General features: G+C 34.1%; 1 protein-coding gene across 5 annotated transcripts in view; it reads left to right on the top strand.

The window, feature by feature from the left end:
• SREK1 (splicing regulatory glutamic acid and lysine rich protein 1) overlaps positions 1–18524 on the top strand; it is a 38319-nt gene extending 19795 nt beyond the window's left edge. For 3 of the 5 annotated variants that reach the window (XM_004058766.5, XM_004058768.4, XM_055367651.2), the window contains 8 exons: positions 76–254; positions 1456–1586; positions 2441–2555; positions 7713–7832; positions 8247–8615; positions 12600–12695; positions 15166–15310; positions 16358–18524. In XM_004058766.5, coding sequence (XP_004058814.1) covers positions 76–254; positions 1456–1586; positions 2441–2555; positions 7713–7832; positions 8247–8615; positions 12600–12695; positions 15166–15310; positions 16358–16507 — 1305 coding nt within the window. In that variant the 3' untranslated portion in view covers positions 16508–18524. Of the gene's footprint in view, positions 1–75; positions 255–1455; positions 1587–2440; positions 2556–7712; positions 7833–8246; positions 8616–12599; positions 12696–15165; positions 15311–16357 lie in introns of those variants that run through there. The other 2 variants (XM_019013568.4, XM_019013570.4) reach the window with 2 other exon arrangements.
• Positions 18525–18897: the final 373 nt, after the last annotated feature.

Below are 18897 nucleotides of genomic sequence, written 5' to 3'. Positions count from 1 at the left end.
ATCAGTGGATACAGTAATATTTACCTGATTTTTTAAATGGATATATTTTATCAAAGTGTCACTTTGTTCCCTTAGACAACGACAGCTGATCAACTACTTGAATTTTTTAAACAAGTTGGAGAAGTGAAGTTTGTGCGGATGGCAGGTGATGAGACTCAGCCAACTCGGTTTGCTTTTGTGGAATTTGCAGACCAAAATTCTGTACCAAGGGCCCTTGCTTTTAATGGAGTTATGTTTGGAGACAGGCCACTGAAGTAAGAAATCCTAAACAAAGAAATTTTAATGATTTTGAAACATTTAAAGTATTTTTGATGTAATTAAGGCTTTTTTTTTCTTTTTAATAGTAATTGGCAGTTTGTGGAAAGGAAGACTTTGTGTTAAGTATAAAATGAAATACATGAGATACTTACCATTTTAGTCTTTACATTCCTTTACTTAGAGACATTTATTTTCTCATTTTCTGTTTTCTAGGGTCTAATTCAGTGTTAACATTATTTATATACCCTGCGTAATGGTTCTAGGTCTTTTTCCATAAACTTTAATAAGTCAGGTTGGTTTTACATTATGACACTAGACTAATTGAGCAACTTAACAGGTGGGTTGAACTACAGTACTTCCAGTAACAACTGTGGTAAATTCAAAATCTACAGAAGGAAATTATAAGTGCCCAGAAATGTTTTAAACCAGAAATTTTGACTTTTGAGATTTGCTTACATCCTTGTTTGTAAAACGTTGATAATGGCCTTCGAGATACTCCAGACCAGAAATCGTATTTCATGCAGATTGTTGAGGCAAATATAGTTTTGCTTGAATTTCATAGATTGCTTTAGTTATACAATTTGATCAGGATTTTTCTGTTAAGGATAAGTTTTTAGTGGGTACTTGTCTTCTCAGTGTGGAAGGGGTAAAGCAAGACACATAATATCCATTCATGTGCATCAGAGAAGTCACTCTTACCTACTAGAGGAAGAGTTTTATCAGATGCCTTGCACATTCAAAGCTATGTCTAACTCAGCCATGGTTCAGCGTTGGTTAAAATGGTGTACATAATATGATGATATACAGGTAGCTTACCCTTCTTCTAGAGTGTACAGGATATCAGTAAGATCTTTTGATTTGAAAATAGAAATGATTCATTTTCATATTGGTATCAACATTTTAATTTATTTTAATTCTAAGCTATGGAAAAGCACTTAATCTAGTCTGTTTGAATTAAGTTAGCTAGGGTTCAATTTTTCTTTTCTCCCTGCTTTTGGTTGTATTAGCAAGGAATGATAGGAAGTGGGGATGAGAGATTAATCATGGTTTTGAGGTTGCTTTTGGTTATTCTGTATATCATTCTTACGTGCTTCTGAGATGTCCTCACGTTTATAAATATGTGTATCATATAAATGTTTGTTTCATGTTTTATAAAATGTGGTGTGTATTTGTGATATGCTAATATTTTTAATTTAGAATAAATCACTCCAACAATGCAATAGTAAAACCCCCTGAGATGACACCTCAGGCTGCAGCTAAGGAGTTAGAAGAAGTAATGAAGCGAGTACGAGAAGCTCAGTCATTTATCTCAGCAGCTATTGAACCAGGTAAGTACACAACGTTGTTACATAGGTCGTAGTTTAAAGATCATAGAATCTTAGAACTGGAAGGAATTTTAGAAATCATCTTGTTCAGTCATTTCATTTTACAAACAAGAAGACTGAAACTCAAGAAATAGTAAGTAGCATACTTATGTCAAAGAACAACTTAGCCCATATTTTATCTTTTTCTGTGATACTGAATTGAGGCACTTTAGTCTGAGCTAATCAGCTCTGTATTTTCATAGCAAAATCAGTGCTCAGAAGTGATTTGCTGAAAGCAAAAATGTTATTGCAAGGCTAAAAAGAGTACGTATATTTAAAATGTTACGACTCAGCAGGTTTACTTTTCCTCAACATTTTAATTTTAGAAGTAGAGAGCCCATGATTTAGAAAAAAATACAGATACTGTATTTTAGTAAGGTAAAGGAACATCTATTCAAACTTTTGTGTTGCTAATAAAAATAATTAAAAAACCCATTCTAAAAACATCTAGGTGGTTTACATTTGAGCAGATTTTCTAAATCAACACTTAGAATTTAAGCTTCAATTCTAGCAGAATAAGTGGAGAAAGGACTTAAAATCACTGTCACAGGAATTACAGACATGTTGTAATCGTACGTTACGGCAGCAACAAAATATTACGAACAGCTGTTTATAATCATCTGGTTTATATGTACTGCTGCAGGGTGGCTGCACTCAACGAGTTTATGCAATGACTTTCTTGGATGTTTCTGAAGGAGGAGGATGTACAGAGAGTAGGCCCCTTGCACTATATGTGGTACATTCCACTTGTGCCTGATTATTAACTGGGATCTTTAATTGTTCTGAGCTTACACTGCAAAGTGATTTTTTCCTCCCAGAGTCTGGAAAGAGCAATGAAAGAAAAGGCGGTCGATCTCGTTCCCATACTCGCTCAAAATCCAGGTCTAGCTCAAAATCCCATTCTAGAAGGAAAAGATCACAATCAAAACACAGGTGAGAATTTCTGCTGTCATATTTAAATTTTATTTTAGTTTTGTATTTAAAATATTAAGATTTTATGAGTTTTCGTCAAAATATCAGAAGTTAGAAATTTTAGTAGTGTACACCTGAAGTGTGGTTACCATTAAATATTGTTCTAATTGTAATACTGTAGTTGAGAATGAAATTTTGTCTAATGATACTTAATTTTTAAATATTTGAACTTATCTTTATTTTTAGAAGTTAGTTTTGTGTCTAAAGATACTCTATTCCAGATTTTTCTAAGAGTAAACTAGTCTTTATATAGAAGTGACAAAAGCTGTTTTCATTCTTCATATTGAGAAAAGGGAACATACTTAGTGACCATGCTGAAAATAATTGCTCAAGTTGCAGCTTTTTTGTTTTGTTTTCCCAGTCTATTCCAAGTTTGGGGAGCACCACCCCAGATCTTTCACGCAATTCCCTATTTTCAGTACCACGTATCCAAAGGAACACTTTGAGTCCTTGGTATTGCTGGTGATAAGAGCCTCCTCTGCCCACTTTTGGACCTGAAACACAGGAGTAACTTGCAGTTTCAGCTTCAGTTTTAGTACTTTGCTTAAGCTCTGTTTATCTTATTTTTGATCATAGCTTTGTCCTTTTGATTTTATCTGTCATTTCTTTGTCTTTGGTATAAAGGGGACCTTAAAATGCAAACTTGGCAATACCATCCTAATTGGAAGTACCCTAAAGATCATTACTAAAGTTACAAATTACGTTGTCTTTTTTAAGGTACGGAGGGGGCTGTTGTTGAAATGTGAAAGTATGTGTAGTGGATCCTAATTGTATGTTATGTGTACATATGTACTCATATGTATGTCTGGAGAGAGCAGGGAGGGAAGAGTGTATCTGTGTATGTTGAGATTTTAAAGAAGGAGAAAGGATTTGGGGGAGGGAAAAGGAACCAGTTTGTTGTACATTGTTTTACCAGCAGGCTCAGTTTACTTTGTTCTTGTGTGTGTGTGTGTGTTGATCAAGGAGATTCAAAGAATGAGGAAAAATAGGATGTTCTTTCTTAGATTCTAGTAAACAAGTATACACCAGATATACTAGTGTATACTTGTCTATTCTTAGTTTGCAAAATCTCCTTTGGAATATGGTTTTACTGCGTTTATCCAAGGACTTACAGTAAGACACTTTCAGAACCAAGTGAAGGAGGTTGTTTCACATACAAGAATAAGGCAGTGCAGCAGAGGCCAGAATCAGGAAAGGATAGTGGAACAGAAGCTGCAGTGATACTAGACTGTGGATATTTCCATATGTTGACAGGATGTGGTGAGGGTAAAGGAGATCAAGGAAATAATAGAATTGGGCTGAAGAGTAATATTACAACTTCTTTTCTGAGGAAGACTGATGACCTGGATCTCATATTGTGTTGATTCTAAGAGAGAGCTAATGTCCAAGACTGGAACAAGCCAAAACTTGATGATGAATAAAATTGTTGTTTCTTTGATGATCTAAGTGAAGTTTTATGTGCTTTATGTAGATATGTCTATACAGATGTATACACAATGTCTGCGTAGCATTAGAAATAATGTATATATATTCCTTTTTTTTTCCCCCCCAAGATGCAGTTTCAGTCCGTTGCCCAGGCTGGAGTGCAGTAGCCTGATCTCGGCTCACTGCAACCTCCACCTCCCAGGCACAAGTGATCCTCCCACCTCAGCTTCTCGAGTAGCTAAGCCACAGACACGCACCACCACGCCTGGCTAATTTTGTATTTTTTGTAGAAACGGGGTTTTATCATACTGCCCAGGTTGGTCTTGAACTCCTGAGCTCAAGCGATCCTCCCGCCTTGGCCTCCAAAAGTGCTGGGATTATAGGCGTGGTATACATGTTCTTAACTGACATATATACATACATACATATTTTTGTCAGCATATTCTGTTTTTATACATGCATGTGGAAACATGTAGCCTTAAGTTCAAGAACAAATACAAAAGAGAGAATGAGTTATCTTTAAATGAGAAAAAAAAAATTCCTTACCTAAAAACATTTAACTTAAAGATTCTGACCTGGAAGGATCCCACTATCCCCCAGAAATCAGGAAGGGGATGACAGGCCTTTCTTGACATTTCCTCCTCTGCTAGTGGGAGTTGTTGTCCTTGAATCTCACCCTGACCTGTTAGACTTAGCATGAGTGTGGGTTGCAGGAACCCTTTAACTTAAAGGCCTACCTTCTACTTTTTCACCATTTTCAAATGCTTCTAGAGCCATGCTTCCTACCTCCCAACCCTCCCCCACAGCCTTTCCCTGTTCCTTCTGCTGCTTATGGTTAGAGAGAGGAAGGGGTTTCTTGTCACTGTGACCTTGGCTAGGACTAGGGAGGTATGTTTCCATTTTATCCAAGTTTTGATGCGTGTTTTATTTATTGAGACATAGAAAAGATGGATAGTACTATAATTGTTATAATTTTAAGTAACCTTTATAGATTAGCACAGGAACTGTAAGACATTTTATAATATTTTAATGGAAAACAACTGATTTACAAATGAACTTTGATGCAGCATAATGGTAAGTTGCTGGTTTTTTACAGTTTAATTTAAAAATAAGATTTTGCATTATTCAGAATAATACAATTTCTCATTAAAAATGAGAGTTAATGATAAATCTTTAGTTAGATTAGATCTGCTCTTGACTACTTTTAGCATTCTTAATCAGAAAACTACTAGTGGGTAAGACTGACGTGAAAATATTTAACGTCACAGTTAAAATGTAATAATTACTCTTAGTCACTCACTGTCTTTTGACATCTCAGTTGCAGGGTAAGGTTGGAAGCCAAGTGATCAGTGCTTTTTATTAACTTATTTATGAGAGTTATACTTAATTTTTAAAAATAAGTTTTGCTTAAGGTTGGAAAGCATTGCTTTGAGGAAAACAAAAGAATTATATTTTTAGCAAGGACAACTTAAAACAGAAATCTTATAGTAAGACTTTTTATTAAGTATGTAGAAGCAAAGGCACTTTAAAAGATTACCGTATGTGGATATCTGTAAATGGACTAATAACGTTCTCAGTTTTGCAGTTTTGCCTTAACATCTACTCCTTAACTTTCATGGCTCTTAAGTACTAGTGATAAAGATTTCAGCAAGCTATGAATTATCTTCTTGTATTAAAAACATGGTATGTGATTTCTTATCTAGGGTCTTTGGAAAAAAAATAAAAAATAATGTGGTATGTTGAACCAAGTGAGGCTAAAAAAAAATATATGGAATGAAGACAATTGTATATTATTTTTAAAGCCAAATAGTAGATGAGTAGTTTAAATGGAAATTAGCAATTGAAATTTTGATTTGTAATGTTGATTAGTATTTTAATCAGCATTTTGACTAACTGAAAAATGTGTTTAAAAACAAAAGATTTTGTTATTAATGAGGATTATTTGGAGGTTGTTCTGGTTTCAGAGCATACCACAAAGCATGGTCTTTTTCTTTTTTCTTTTATTTTTGTGAGATGGAATCTTGCTGTGTTGCCCAGGCTGGAGTGCAGTGGTGCGATCTCAGCTCATTGCAACCTCTGCCCCCTCAGCAGTTGCAATCCTCAGCAATCCTCAGCAATCAGCTGAGGTTGATTCTCCCACCTCAGCTTCCTTAGTAATTGGGAATACAGGTGCATGCCACCATACCCAGCTAATTTTTGTATTTTTAGTAGAGACGGGTTTCACTATGTTTGGCAAGGCTGATCTTGAAATCCTGACCTCAAGGCAGGTGGACCTCAAGTACTACCTGCCTCGGCCTCCGAGAGTGCTGGGATTACAGGTGTGAGCCACTGTGCCCAGCCCAACTATATTTCTTTTACTGATAATTGTTCTAAATTTATTAAAACATGACTATCAAGATGAGTTTTAGCTGTATAAAGGATACTTATAGAAGTTCATTCAGCTTCCTTGGAATACGTACATAAGGATATAAAGTTTACATTTATGTTAACTTTTAATGATGATGACATTGAGAGTTAAGATTTTTAAACATTTACTTTGTGCTAGAGAATACTACGCAGTTTTACATACATCATCAGTTGTAATCCTCATGACAGCCCTAAGAGATGCAGGTATGATTCCTACTCCACTTTATAGAGGAAGAAACTCAGGCTTGGAGAGGTTGAGTGACTAGCCAGAGTTCTCACAGGTAGTGTGACTTTCAGAGCCAGATTGTCAGACTCCAAAGCTGTTGAGTCTAATCACTTTGCTATTTAAGTTGTGTACATCTGTTTTGTTACAATTTAATAAGTAGTTAGGATACCTCATTACGAAAAAAATCACATTCTCAAAAAACTTTTTCAGTGAGAAAGGGGGCCTAGTCCAAATTGGAATAACAGTTACTTTTCCTGCAATTAAACGTTTCCTGCAGTTAAAGGTTTCTTTTCATACAGGTTGAGACTCACAAATTTGAAAATCTGAAATTCAAAAGGCTTCAAAACTTTTTGAGCGCTTTCGTGATGCTCAAAGGAAATGCTCACTGGAGCATTTTGGATTTTTCAGTTGTGTGTTTGGGGTGCTCAACCAGTTTTATACGTGTGTATATATAGAATGCAAATATTCCAAAATCTCCAAAAATGTGAAATTCAAAACACTTTTGGTTCCAAGCATTTCACATAAGGGATACTCAACTGGTAGCTATGATTATAGTTACAGCTATAAAATCAAGGCATTGCAAATCCAATATTTGATTATATCTAGTTTTAACTTATGAGTAATGATTTTTATTTTCCTGTCACAGTGGCGCTGTCATTAGGACTGTGCTTCCTTTTATATATTCTTTTTGTTTGTTATGACAGACAGCACACATTCACAGGAACTATTCAACCACGTAACCACTACTCCCTGTCATGATGTGTTATGACCAGATTACATGCAAGTCAACAGGGAAAAATCTTCTATACTGATTTGAGGCATAAAATGACTAGCAAAAGCCACATCTGAAAAAACTGTTAAATTCTTTGTTTCTGTCTCTGTTCTAGACAATGAAATATCCGGTAAAGTTTCCAGTAAATGTATTTCAGATTATGTAACTAAAGTATTATTTAAGAGAAAATTTAAAAATATTGTTAAATACCGTTAGGACAGATTTTAAATTTTCTTGTTTGAAAGATCGTAAATTAAGTTTTGATATTCTAACAATTTTTTTTCTTTAGGAGTAGATCCCATAATAGATCACGTTCAAGACAGAAAGACAGACGTAGATCTAAGAGCCCACATAAAAAACGCTCTAAATCAAGGGAGAGACGGAAGTCAAGGAGTCGTTCGCATTCACGGTGAGTTTTAGAGAAATTAACAATATTTTTTTTTCCCTCAGAGTTAGTTCTGTTAGTGCTAAGGGATAGTATTTTAATTGGCTTCATTTGTTAAAAATCTGTTGTGGTTTAGGTTTTTAATGAGAGAAATTAAACCTTTTTTATTGTTTTAGTAATCTAGGATTAATATTGATTGCCATTGATCTGAATCTGATGTCAGTGTGACTCATGAGGTTTCCAAACTACTCAGTTCAGCTTATGTAGTATGAATAGCTTTGTTTAGCAGCTTCTTGTACACCTGAGCTATCTAAAAACGTATATGTAAATGTCTGTAGCTACTATAAATTGTCTTGTGTTGGTAATTGTTGAAGAGAGAGAGGTCTTTTTGGAGGAGGTAGAATTATTTTAGTTATGAATTTATTTTTGTTTTTAAAGGGACAAGAGAAAAGACACTCGAGAAAAGATCAAGGAAAAGGAAAGAGTGAAAGAGAAAGACAGGGAAAAGGAGAGAGAGAAGGAAAAGGAACGTGAAAAAGAAAAGGAACGGGGTAAAAACAAAGATAAAGACCGGGACAAGGAACGGGAAAAGGACCGGGAAAAAGACAAGGAAAAGGACAGAGAGAGAGAACGGGAAAAAGAGCATGAAAAGGATCGAGACAAAGAGAAGGAAAAGGAACAGGACAAAGAAAAGGAACGAGAAAAAGACAGATCCAAAGAGATAGATGAAAAAAGAAAGAAGGATAAAAAATCCAGAACACCACCCAGGAGTTACAATGCATCGCGAAGATCTCGTAGTTCCAGCAGGTTTGATAATGCTTAAAATTTTTACAAGGGGATTTGCTGATGACAATTGGAAACAAAATTTTTTACGGAGGGAGAAAAGGTTACTGTATGCAAGTGGAACCTGTAAAGTAATATAAGAACATTTTCTCCTAATTTCAGAGTAAACATTTCTCTAGCAGAGTGGGGAAAGAGATGATACTGGGCAACATTATTTAAAGAGTTTTAGCTATTCTTTGTAACCACTATTTTAATAGAATAATAATAATTGTTATTTTCTTACAGGGTGGGATGGCAGGGAAAGGTACTTTTTTTAAAAAGCACATTAAGAATTTGCCTCTTAGGCTTTTTCCTGAACTTTTTTTGAATGGTGTGATTAATTTTAATATGTAAAATGATTGCTGAAGTTGCAGTGTTAGCCCTCTTTGTCACCTAAGTTAATTTTTATCCTTATTTTGTTAAGTGCATAACATTTAAATTTTGGTTGTGTTTTATTTTGTCAGTTTTAAGGGTTAGAGTTTTTCCTTAGGACTGTGATTTCAGTTTATTAATAGGTTTACTACCACCAGGTGGCAGCAAGTTGCCATAGTAACAGCTGTACAGTGAGAACAACTTTTGAGATTTGAGATTATCTAAACCCACATCCTTTACTTCAGATGATACCATGACTGTAAATGGAAGTTCCTAACTTGTACTACACTATCTTAAAAATACTAAATATATATAAGCAAACTTTGAAGATTTTTAAAGATGGTTTTTTAATAGAAAATAATTTGAGATAAAGGAATATGTTTCCCATTTTTAAAACTTGTGCTTTAGTAGTTTATTTTTAATACCAGCCTTTGACTAGATAATAAAAGATAATCGTAGACATTTATTGTGCACTTTACTGTATGCCAGACATGATGTCAGCAGACTTTTTCATGTCTCACCTTATTTAATCCTCACAACAGGCCTGGGAGAAGATTATTATCATCACTGTTTTAAAACATGAGGAAGCTGACGCTCTGTATGAGAATATACGTATAGTAGCCCTTTTCCTTTATTTTAGAGATTAAGTTTGAGAATTCTCTAGTACTTGTACTTACTTTTAAAAACTACCTCAGAAGCATAAAGTTGAAAGCAGTAGTATATGTTAAAACAAGGCTCAAAATAAACAGATCACTGCTGGATTTCAGCACATTGAACCACAAATTGAAGAATTAATGTAACCTTTGCTGTGGGTACTGGTTTGAGCCTTGTAACCACACCTTTACTGCAAAGTGATTTTATTGATTCTGTGTCACACATGCCTTTGTGTTTCTGTGATTGTTTAGACATTACCTTTCACAGCACCAAATACTATTTTCATTCCTTTTTAATAACGAATTTACTTCTTTTGATGACATGGGAATGTTTAACTTTTTCTCGGGCCGTTTTAAGTTGTTTGGTGTAGAGGAAAGTTCAAGTGTTCACATTCATTCCTAAATATATACGTATATATTTTTTGAGACAGAGTCTTGCTCATCGCCCAGGCTGGAGTGCAGTGTCATGATCTTGACTCACTGCAACCTCCCCCTCCTTGGTTCACGTGATTCTTGTACCTCAGCCTCCCGAGTAGCTGGGATTACAGGTGTGCACCACCATGCCTGGCTAATTTTTGTATTTTTAGTAGAGATGGAGTTTCACCATATTGGCCAGGTTGATCTTGAACTCCTGGCCTCAAGTGATCTGCCCTCCTTGGCCTCCCAAAGTGCTGGGATTACAGGCATGAGTCACTGCACCTGACTTAAATACATTCTTCAATAACAACTGGGGCCTTGAGAATAAAAGATGACTGACATTAGTTCATAAAGGCAGCAATTTGGAATGTTTCATGCTTTCAGAAGAGCTTGGTAAAGAGTTACAATTTCTTTGAATTTTTTTTTTTTTTTTTTTTTTTTTAGACAGAGTGTCACTTTGTCACCCAGGTTAGAATGCAGTGGCACAATATCTGCTCACTGCAACCTCTGCCTCCTGGGTTCAAGCGATTCTCCTGCCTTAGCTTCTTGAGTAGCTGGAATTACAGGCGTGTGCCACCACACTCAACTAATTTTTGTATTTTATTTAATAGAGATGGGGTTTCACCATGTTGGCCAGGCTGGTCTCAAACTCCTGACCTCAGGTGATCCACCCACCTCAGCCTCCCAAAGTGCTGGAATTACAGACGTGAGCCACTGCCCCCAGCCAAGAGTTACAATTTCTTGTCTTTTAGCATTTTTCTGCTTTTCAGATGTTCTGATTTGTTTACTAACTGGAGAATATTTTAACTGTTCAAAAAATAGTTAATATTTTTATTTCTAACATTGTCTCCTAATTTATTCTTTTAAAGAAAATGATATTAAATAATTTTTTAATGCTTAAATTTACTGTCATTAAAGGTGATACCAAGAAAGGGAAGGAAAAAATAATATTTATTGAGCACCTACTCGGTATCACACTATGCTTTGCACATTACAGATTTTATCCTAAATCCTCAACAACCTCATAAGACTTGAATTATTAATTGTCTTTATTTTTCAGTTGAAAAAACAGATTAGGTTAAGTAATATGATCCTGGTTGTATAGCTGGGTAAGGTGTATAACTCAAATTTAAGTCTAAATCTCACCAACTTTAGTTGTTAATACAATTTCTTTCTCAAGTAATTGTCTAGATTGCTATCTATGGAGACTTTCCTCTCATCATCAGCTAGTAGGTATTAGACATCCACTTGTACATAGTGCTTTCTGAACAAATAAGTAAAAGAATTACACTGATCAAGGCAGAGCGATTTTGTGTAATCTTAAAGTCTGGAATACACTGACATTCACATGCTTTGAAAAAAGTATTTTTGGTTCTTAGGCTGAGCTGTTAAGAGAATGTCATTGATGTAATCAAATAATGTATCTAATTTCCACATTAGAAGTGTAATTTTGGAGTGTCTTGGGAATAAAAGTGAGTAATGGAGGAGAGAGTCTTAGGTAGAGGTAGAATTGAGTTGTGTTCTCAGAGTTCTTGAGCTTTGTATTTTAATACATATTATATATACCGTGTGAGCATTTTTTATTTTAGAAATGAAAAACTTAAAATATTTTATTAGTCTCTTAGAATCAGTTTCCTGAGATGGTAAGGATAACATGAATTCCAGAGGATTTGGTTTTTTAGCTATGTGGTCACTGATTATCAGAACTTGTGAGATAGATCATTGGGTATGTCCTCGTACCATATCCCTTAAATTATAGACCTAGTGAAGTTCATTGTTTCTGAGTTGAAGTAGTTTAGAATATGTATCATTTGCTAATCTGATAAGCAAAATGGTTTTTAATAATAATAACATAATCTATTTTATAATTATTCCTGTCATATTTACATTTCAGATTGTAACTGTTTTGCTTAAATCTAAGCAACTTGTACACTAAATTTTAAATTAATAGAACAACAGTAATGAAATGATAGGAGGTTGGAGGGAAAAGCAATTTCTCTCTAAAATGATAGTAATGTAAATGCTTTTTAAGTAGACGTTGTTAATAATTGGGTATAGAAAGTTCACATTTTACAAGCCAGTTTATGTTTCAGTTCTTGAAAAGGGCCTGTTACTTTATTATAATCCACAGTGGGGCAGCAAGGAGCTAGATACATGACAAAGGATTTGATAAGCAAAACATGTTTTAGCTGCTGAGAAAATATACTTGAGAGAAGCAGAAACGCCATTAATATTTTTTCTACTGAAGAAATTGTTCAAATAAATGAGGTGAAAAGGAGGAGGTCTTCTATTCTTCCTAATATGAAGTCTTAGATGATGTTTTCATCAGTCTGTAAAATTTATGGTTCATAATTTGACCCACTCTAAAGTTAGGTAATTGAACATGCTCATAAAGGACAGAAGTTTAAACTGGCCTCTAAAGAATACTGTTCATATGAGAATATCAAGGACCCTTTTGCTTTTGTATATTTGAATTGCCGTTTATTTCAGTTGCTGTTTTTAAAAATGATGTGTTTTTGATTTTCAGGGAAAGGCGTAGGAGGAGGAGCAGGAGTTCTTCCAGATCGCCAAGAACATCAAAAACCATAAAAAGGAAATCTTCTAGATCTCCATCCCCCAGGAGGTAGGTTGGAAGCTTGTGCTAAAACTAAACAGGAGAAAGCAATAAATATTTTTTGAAATTTTAAATTTCTCTCGTTATTTTTTAAACTTTATATTTTGAATGAATAATACATATGCATTATTCAGAAATTAAAGATAAAAGTTATGTATCAGGAAGTCTTAATTTCCACTCTTGCCCATCTACACTGTTCCCAGAAGTAATGACTTCATGAGGTTTTTTTGTATATGCTTCCAGTTTCATATACAGATAACAAGATGAGAATGTATCATTTTTTTCTAATACAAAAAGCAACACAAAATACACACTGTTGTGCACTTGGTTTTGTCATTTAACTACCAGGAAGTCTTTTTGTCACTTAACTTACCAGGTCAGAGAGAGCTTCTTCAATTCCTTTTTATAATTGCATAGGCTTCCATTGTATGGCTGTACCTTAGTTTTTTAACTAGGCTACAGTAGAAGGGGTTTTTTGAATTTTCTTACCATAAATTATGTAATGCTGTAATGAATAGCTTTGGACTTAAGTTGTTTTTAGTGTGCATGTGTGTAGGAAAAATCTCAAGAAATGGCATTGTTAAGTTAGATAATAAGCATGTTTGTAATTTTTGAGAGATATTTCCTAATTATCCTCTATAAGAGTTGGCAGCAGTTTGCACTCTTAATTATGAGAGAAGTGACCACTTCATAGATTTGAAAGCCATTTGTATTTCTTTTTCTGCGAATTGTTTGTATACTCTGCCCATTTTCCTGTTGGCCTTTTTGTTTCCTTTTCTATTTCCAAGAACTCTTTTATATTAGGGAGCTTATTGTTTAGTGATGTGATTATGAATATCATTCTCAGTTTGCTGTTTCTTTTAAAATATTGTTTGTGAGACTTGATTTTACAAAGGTTTTTCATTTTTAAAATAACTTTCTCTTTTTCTTTTATGACTTCTTATGTGAGTCAAAAACTGATAAAAGGCTTTTCCTATTCCAAGATTATGATAGAACTTTCCCATTGTTCCTTCTTGTACTTTTGTGGTTTTATATTTTGCAGTTAAATCTCTGGTTAGGGTCTTATTCTTGTGTACAATATGGCAAATGGGTTCAGTTTTATTTTACAAATGCTTCCGTGTTGTTGCAGTACCATTTGTTAAAAACTCAATTTTTCTAACATTAATTTGATATGTTGCCTTTGTCATGTGCTGTGTTTTTCTATGTGTTTGGGTCTATTTCTGGGTCTTCTGTGCCCTTGGATTGGTTTGACTGGCCATTCATGTGCCAGTGTCCCACCCTTTTAATTATTGAGATTATACAGTATTTTTAAGTATTTGGCAAGGCCTGTTCTCTATACCCCTCATTGCTTTTTTGAGTATAGTTAGCTTTCCTTTCAGTGGTTATTTTTCCGCTTGAACATGAGTCAGTTGTCTGCATTCCAGAAATAAAACCTATTGATGATTTGTGTTACAGTTGCATTCGATTTATAAATTAACTTAGGGAAAATTGATAAACAGGTTTATTAATAAAGATTCATGATGACAAGTCGTCTGTCCAGGAATATGGTTTATCTGATGAGGTCGGGCACGCTCAGGGTGATATGGCTGTAGACAAGGAATGTGGTATATCTTATTAGGTCATCGTTAGTGTTTTCAGGAATATTTCAGCGTTTGTTTCATACAGGCTTTATGCATTTCTTAATTCCTAGAAATTTTTGTTGTTGTTGCTGTTGGAAATGAGGTATTTTCTTTCATTATGTTTAATTGGGGGTTAGGTTTGTACATAGGAAAGTTTTGATTTCTGTATATTTATTTTTTTAATCCCACTGCCTTACTAATTGGTTATGGTTTTTTAGGCGATTTTCTGTGATTTTCCAGCAGAGGGGTCTTTTGTTTATTTGCTTATAGGTTTTTGGCTTTTGTGAGAATAACGGAAGGCTTAGGATACTATAGATGCAGGCCATGTTTGTATTTTTGAAACAAATACTTTACCCAGGAAAGTCAAAACTTTTCTCTTACGAACTGAAATTAGACAAAAAGATACATTCAGAAAATGTCACTCCTGTCTCCATTCCTTCTGCCTTGTTCCCATTCACCCTGTGTAATTGACCAATCATTTGATTGTCTTTCCTTTGTTTCTCTTTGCAAAATGAGGCAGATACATATTCATTTGGTTTTATTTTCTCCTTATTGCAGTACATAAACAAGTATTGAGTATTTGAAAACTATTAAGTAGGCTATGCCAAATAGTGTTTTATGAGAACATATGGTGGCCTCTGCCAAAATGACTTGTGTATCCTTAAGAAACTAACTGGGGTAAGGGTGGGGTAGGTCAGGTTGTAGGGCTCATTTATGTTACTTTGCAAACCAGCTTACTGTTGATGCTTATTAACAATGCATTATTTTAGATATCCAGTGTTAGAAAAGGATATTTTGTCAAGAATATAATAGATCTTACAATTTCTTAGAATTTAACTGACATATCAATATTCTTATAGCAGAAATAAGAAGGATAAAAAGAGAGAAAAAGAAAGGGACCACATCAGTGAAAGAAGAGAGAGAGAACGTTCAACGTCTATGAGAAAGAGTTCTAATGATAGAGATGGGAAGGAGAAGTTGGAGAAGAACAGTACTTCACTTAAAGTAAGCAGCAGTCATTCGGTGTCTGACACTTGAAATGGTTCTTTATTGCATACAAATGGTTTTAGACTGAAAGCTCTTTAGGGAACAGTGTCTTGTACATTGTTGGCATTTTAAAATATTTAAAATATTTAATTGGTAATTTAAAAAAACTAAATGTTGAAGAGATAAGAGCCAATTAAAACTAAAAAAACTAAGTTAAATCCTAACATGGCATGCAATAAGAAAAATTTAAGAAATCAACAGTAACAAATGTATTTGATTTTATATAGATAGGATTTCTGCCTGATGCCATTTTCCTCAATTTATGTTTCAGCAAGTTTGAAAAGACTTTGTGTAGTTAACATTAGGTTTGTTGGGTTAGAATACCTAATGGAAAACCACATTCCACCAAGTGAGCTTTTTTGTCACTTGGATAAATACTTCAAGTAGTTGTGAATTAAGTTACTTACACTGGTAAAGTATATTTGTATTTGGAAATTATGAATTTTGGAACATCTATCTTATAGTTTTATGTACTCTAATACTGATAGACGATTATCATCATCAATAACATTGATAACATTTATTAAGCATTTACGATGTGCTGGGCACTGTTTGTTCTCATTTAACTCTTTTAAATTGAGGGTAGAAATTGGAGTGTTCTTGAACAGCCTTTTCCAGGAGGCATAGTGACTTCCTTTTCCACATTTCCTTACTTTTGCTGCATTGGTTTGCAGATTAAAAATCTATCCTGGCATCCTTGGAAATTATTTCACTCTTTCAATAGATCTGTCTCCGTTTTTCAAGTCTGTCAGCAACATTTATTGAGCACTTGCTTAAAATTTCTGTTCACCAATTCTAATTTAATTTCCATGGATTGTCCATCTTTTATGAGCATACAAAGGGGAAATTGATAGTGTTTGCATATTCATTTTGTGTGAAAATGTAATGAGAGAAAATAATACCCAGTTTTTTAAATTTGCAAAAGATAAAGTTTCACATTTTTGTCGTCATAGCAGGCAGTTCTTGAGGAAAATATTAAATGCATACCTTAATTACTCATTGTAGGAGAAAGAGCACAATAAAGAACCAGATTCAAGTGTGAGCAAAGAAGTAGATGACAAGGATGCACCAAGGACTGAGGAAAACAAAATACAGCACAATGGGAATTGTCAGCTGAATGAAGAAAACCTCTCTACCAAAACAGAAGCAGTATAGGACCGACAAGTGTACCTCTGCACTCAATGCTGGAATCAAATCCAAAGCTTTTAATTCTCTCAACAAGATGTAAACAGGAAAGAAATCTAGTTGAGCATGAAGATAGGATCTAACAGCTTTTCCAGTTGTTAGATGACTTTGTGGCCATCTTGTTATTGAGTAAGAAAATAAAGCATGGATATCATGAAAATAACAGATGTTACCCAAACTCATCTGCTAAAATCTGTGCATTTCCATGGTGGGTGACACACTTGTCATGTGGTCTGTTAGTGTTTGCCAAGAACCATTGCAAATAAATTGAACATCAAAGATCCAAGTTTGTACTATCCCTAAAGACTGGAGATAAGCATTGGAGGCTCTTTTAAAAAATGCTAGTTACTGAATTTTGTATTGTTTTACTTTTTTTAATTTCAATATATACAGTTTGATGATGTGCTTGAAATTGGTGCAAATATATACACACCCTTGTAAGTGCAAAGTATGTAAGAAGTTTTAACATTTACTTCACAGGACTTGTGATTGTGTTAAATTCTCACTATTGTGTTTTCTTTTGCTCACCGTTTAGGACAATTTTTCTTTAAAATAGTTTTGCAGATTAAAATTGCTTAAATAAGTGAATTAAAAAACTGACAATGCATGCTACTGTTCTCTTTCAAAAGGAGGAGCAACCGTGTTGAATACTAATAATGATGAATTAGTATTCAGTGTTTAGAATCATTGGGTCTACCCACAAAGTGAGCATTTCTTTTTAAATTTTCTTGACATTTCCAAGCTTATTATGAATAATATTGCAGTGTGTCTTGTCAGCTGTAGGTGGCAAAGGTGCCCTTATAAAAAAGGAAACTGGCTTTTCAAAATGGGCTATGGGAGCACAAGCTGAAGCTTTAGTGCCTTCTACAATGTGGTATACTGTTTTCTAGAATTTTATATGTGCTAGTCATTCTCAATTCATATGGAATCTAGATGGATATTTCATGCATACCCATAGAGAAGTGTGTAAGTGGTATGTCAGAAGAGCTTCTTACTGATTTCACCTAAAATGAGAAGGAAGTCCTGTTTTCAAGAATGACATTAGAGTCATGCAGCTTTGGGACCATCAGTTTTATACTGTGATAATTGAAAATGAAACATGTTCTTATTTTCCTTAAATCGAAGAAAACCCTTTAGTTGTCTACATTGGATGGCCTTATTACCTCTCAATCATCTTTTCATAAATGATGTGCAGAAATTGTACTTAAGGACTTAGTATGGGAGGTTATTGGTTTTATGTTTAAGGATACGTTTACTTGAGTTTAAGATACAGGTCATCCATCATTCTTAGGCTCACTTTTTACAGAAGGTATGCAAATAGTAAAGTGACAACACTGCTAATGTTTTTCCCCAGTACTATAACTTGTGGTTTCTGAACTCATTATTGTTGTATTTCCAAAAAAGTAATACCTTTTAATTAGTGTATTAAAAATTAAGTGTAATTATTTTAATGCAATCTAATACAATCAGATTACTCAGTTGCCTTACCTCATGGGAAGAGTTACTTTTTTAGATCTAAAAAGCTGAATAGCATGTTAGTTACTTGGTTTCAACTTGAGTTTTCTTTTAATGTTAATAAGATTGAAACTTTAGTATTTAGTGGGGAATTGAAAGAGTTGCCCTTGTTGCAAGTAATGAAGCCTGATTTGATTATGAAGCTGCTTAATCACTCTTCATGTGTTCAGAATTACTGTTTTTTTTGTTTGTTTGTTTTTCCTTTTTGTCACTGTGTACATTAAAATTTTGGAAGATGCTTTACTATGTAAAGTATAGATGGTCATTTTAATCATTCAGCCACATATGGTTGGCTGGTAAACAGCTTATTCTGATACAAGAATGCTTGGATGCATATGGAAAGATTGTGAAAGAGTGTGTCTTGCATCAACAGCTGTCTTATTTATGATATATAAGTAGAAATAGAGCAAATGTTGGAATCTGTTATTTTTAGTACCATTTCTTTAATAAAGCTAAGTATTTTAGAGGAAAATATTTGTTTATGCATTTCAAAAAAGCATTTTAGTTTTATCCTGCTCGTTTTAGTTGGCATGGAGATTGTTGTGACGTGGAGAGTGCATGTTTGTGTGGTGTCTATAAAACAAGTCATTTAAGGTATGAGTGTTTTCTTGTACTCTGGACCTATTACATGTTTCTTTGTTGGTAATTAACATTTAATTTAGTTCTCGCTGCTAATTATTTTCTTTGCTGGTATTTATTAAGCTTTAAAATAATCGTACTATAATCTTGAAACACTGATTTGTAAAAACTAAGAATGAGTAGGAATACAAGAGATCTGGAGGAACAAATCAGATTGTTATTAGGGTTTGACTTTTTTTTACATGGGCTTATGGAAACAAGGCATT

This window comes from Gorilla gorilla, chromosome 19 (assembly GCF_029281585.2).
Source record: "Gorilla gorilla gorilla isolate KB3781 chromosome 19, NHGRI_mGorGor1-v2.1_pri, whole genome shotgun sequence".
Classification (NCBI taxonomy): Eukaryota; Metazoa; Chordata; class Mammalia; order Primates; family Hominidae; genus Gorilla; species Gorilla gorilla.
This window is presented reverse-complemented; position numbering and strand designations above follow the sequence as displayed.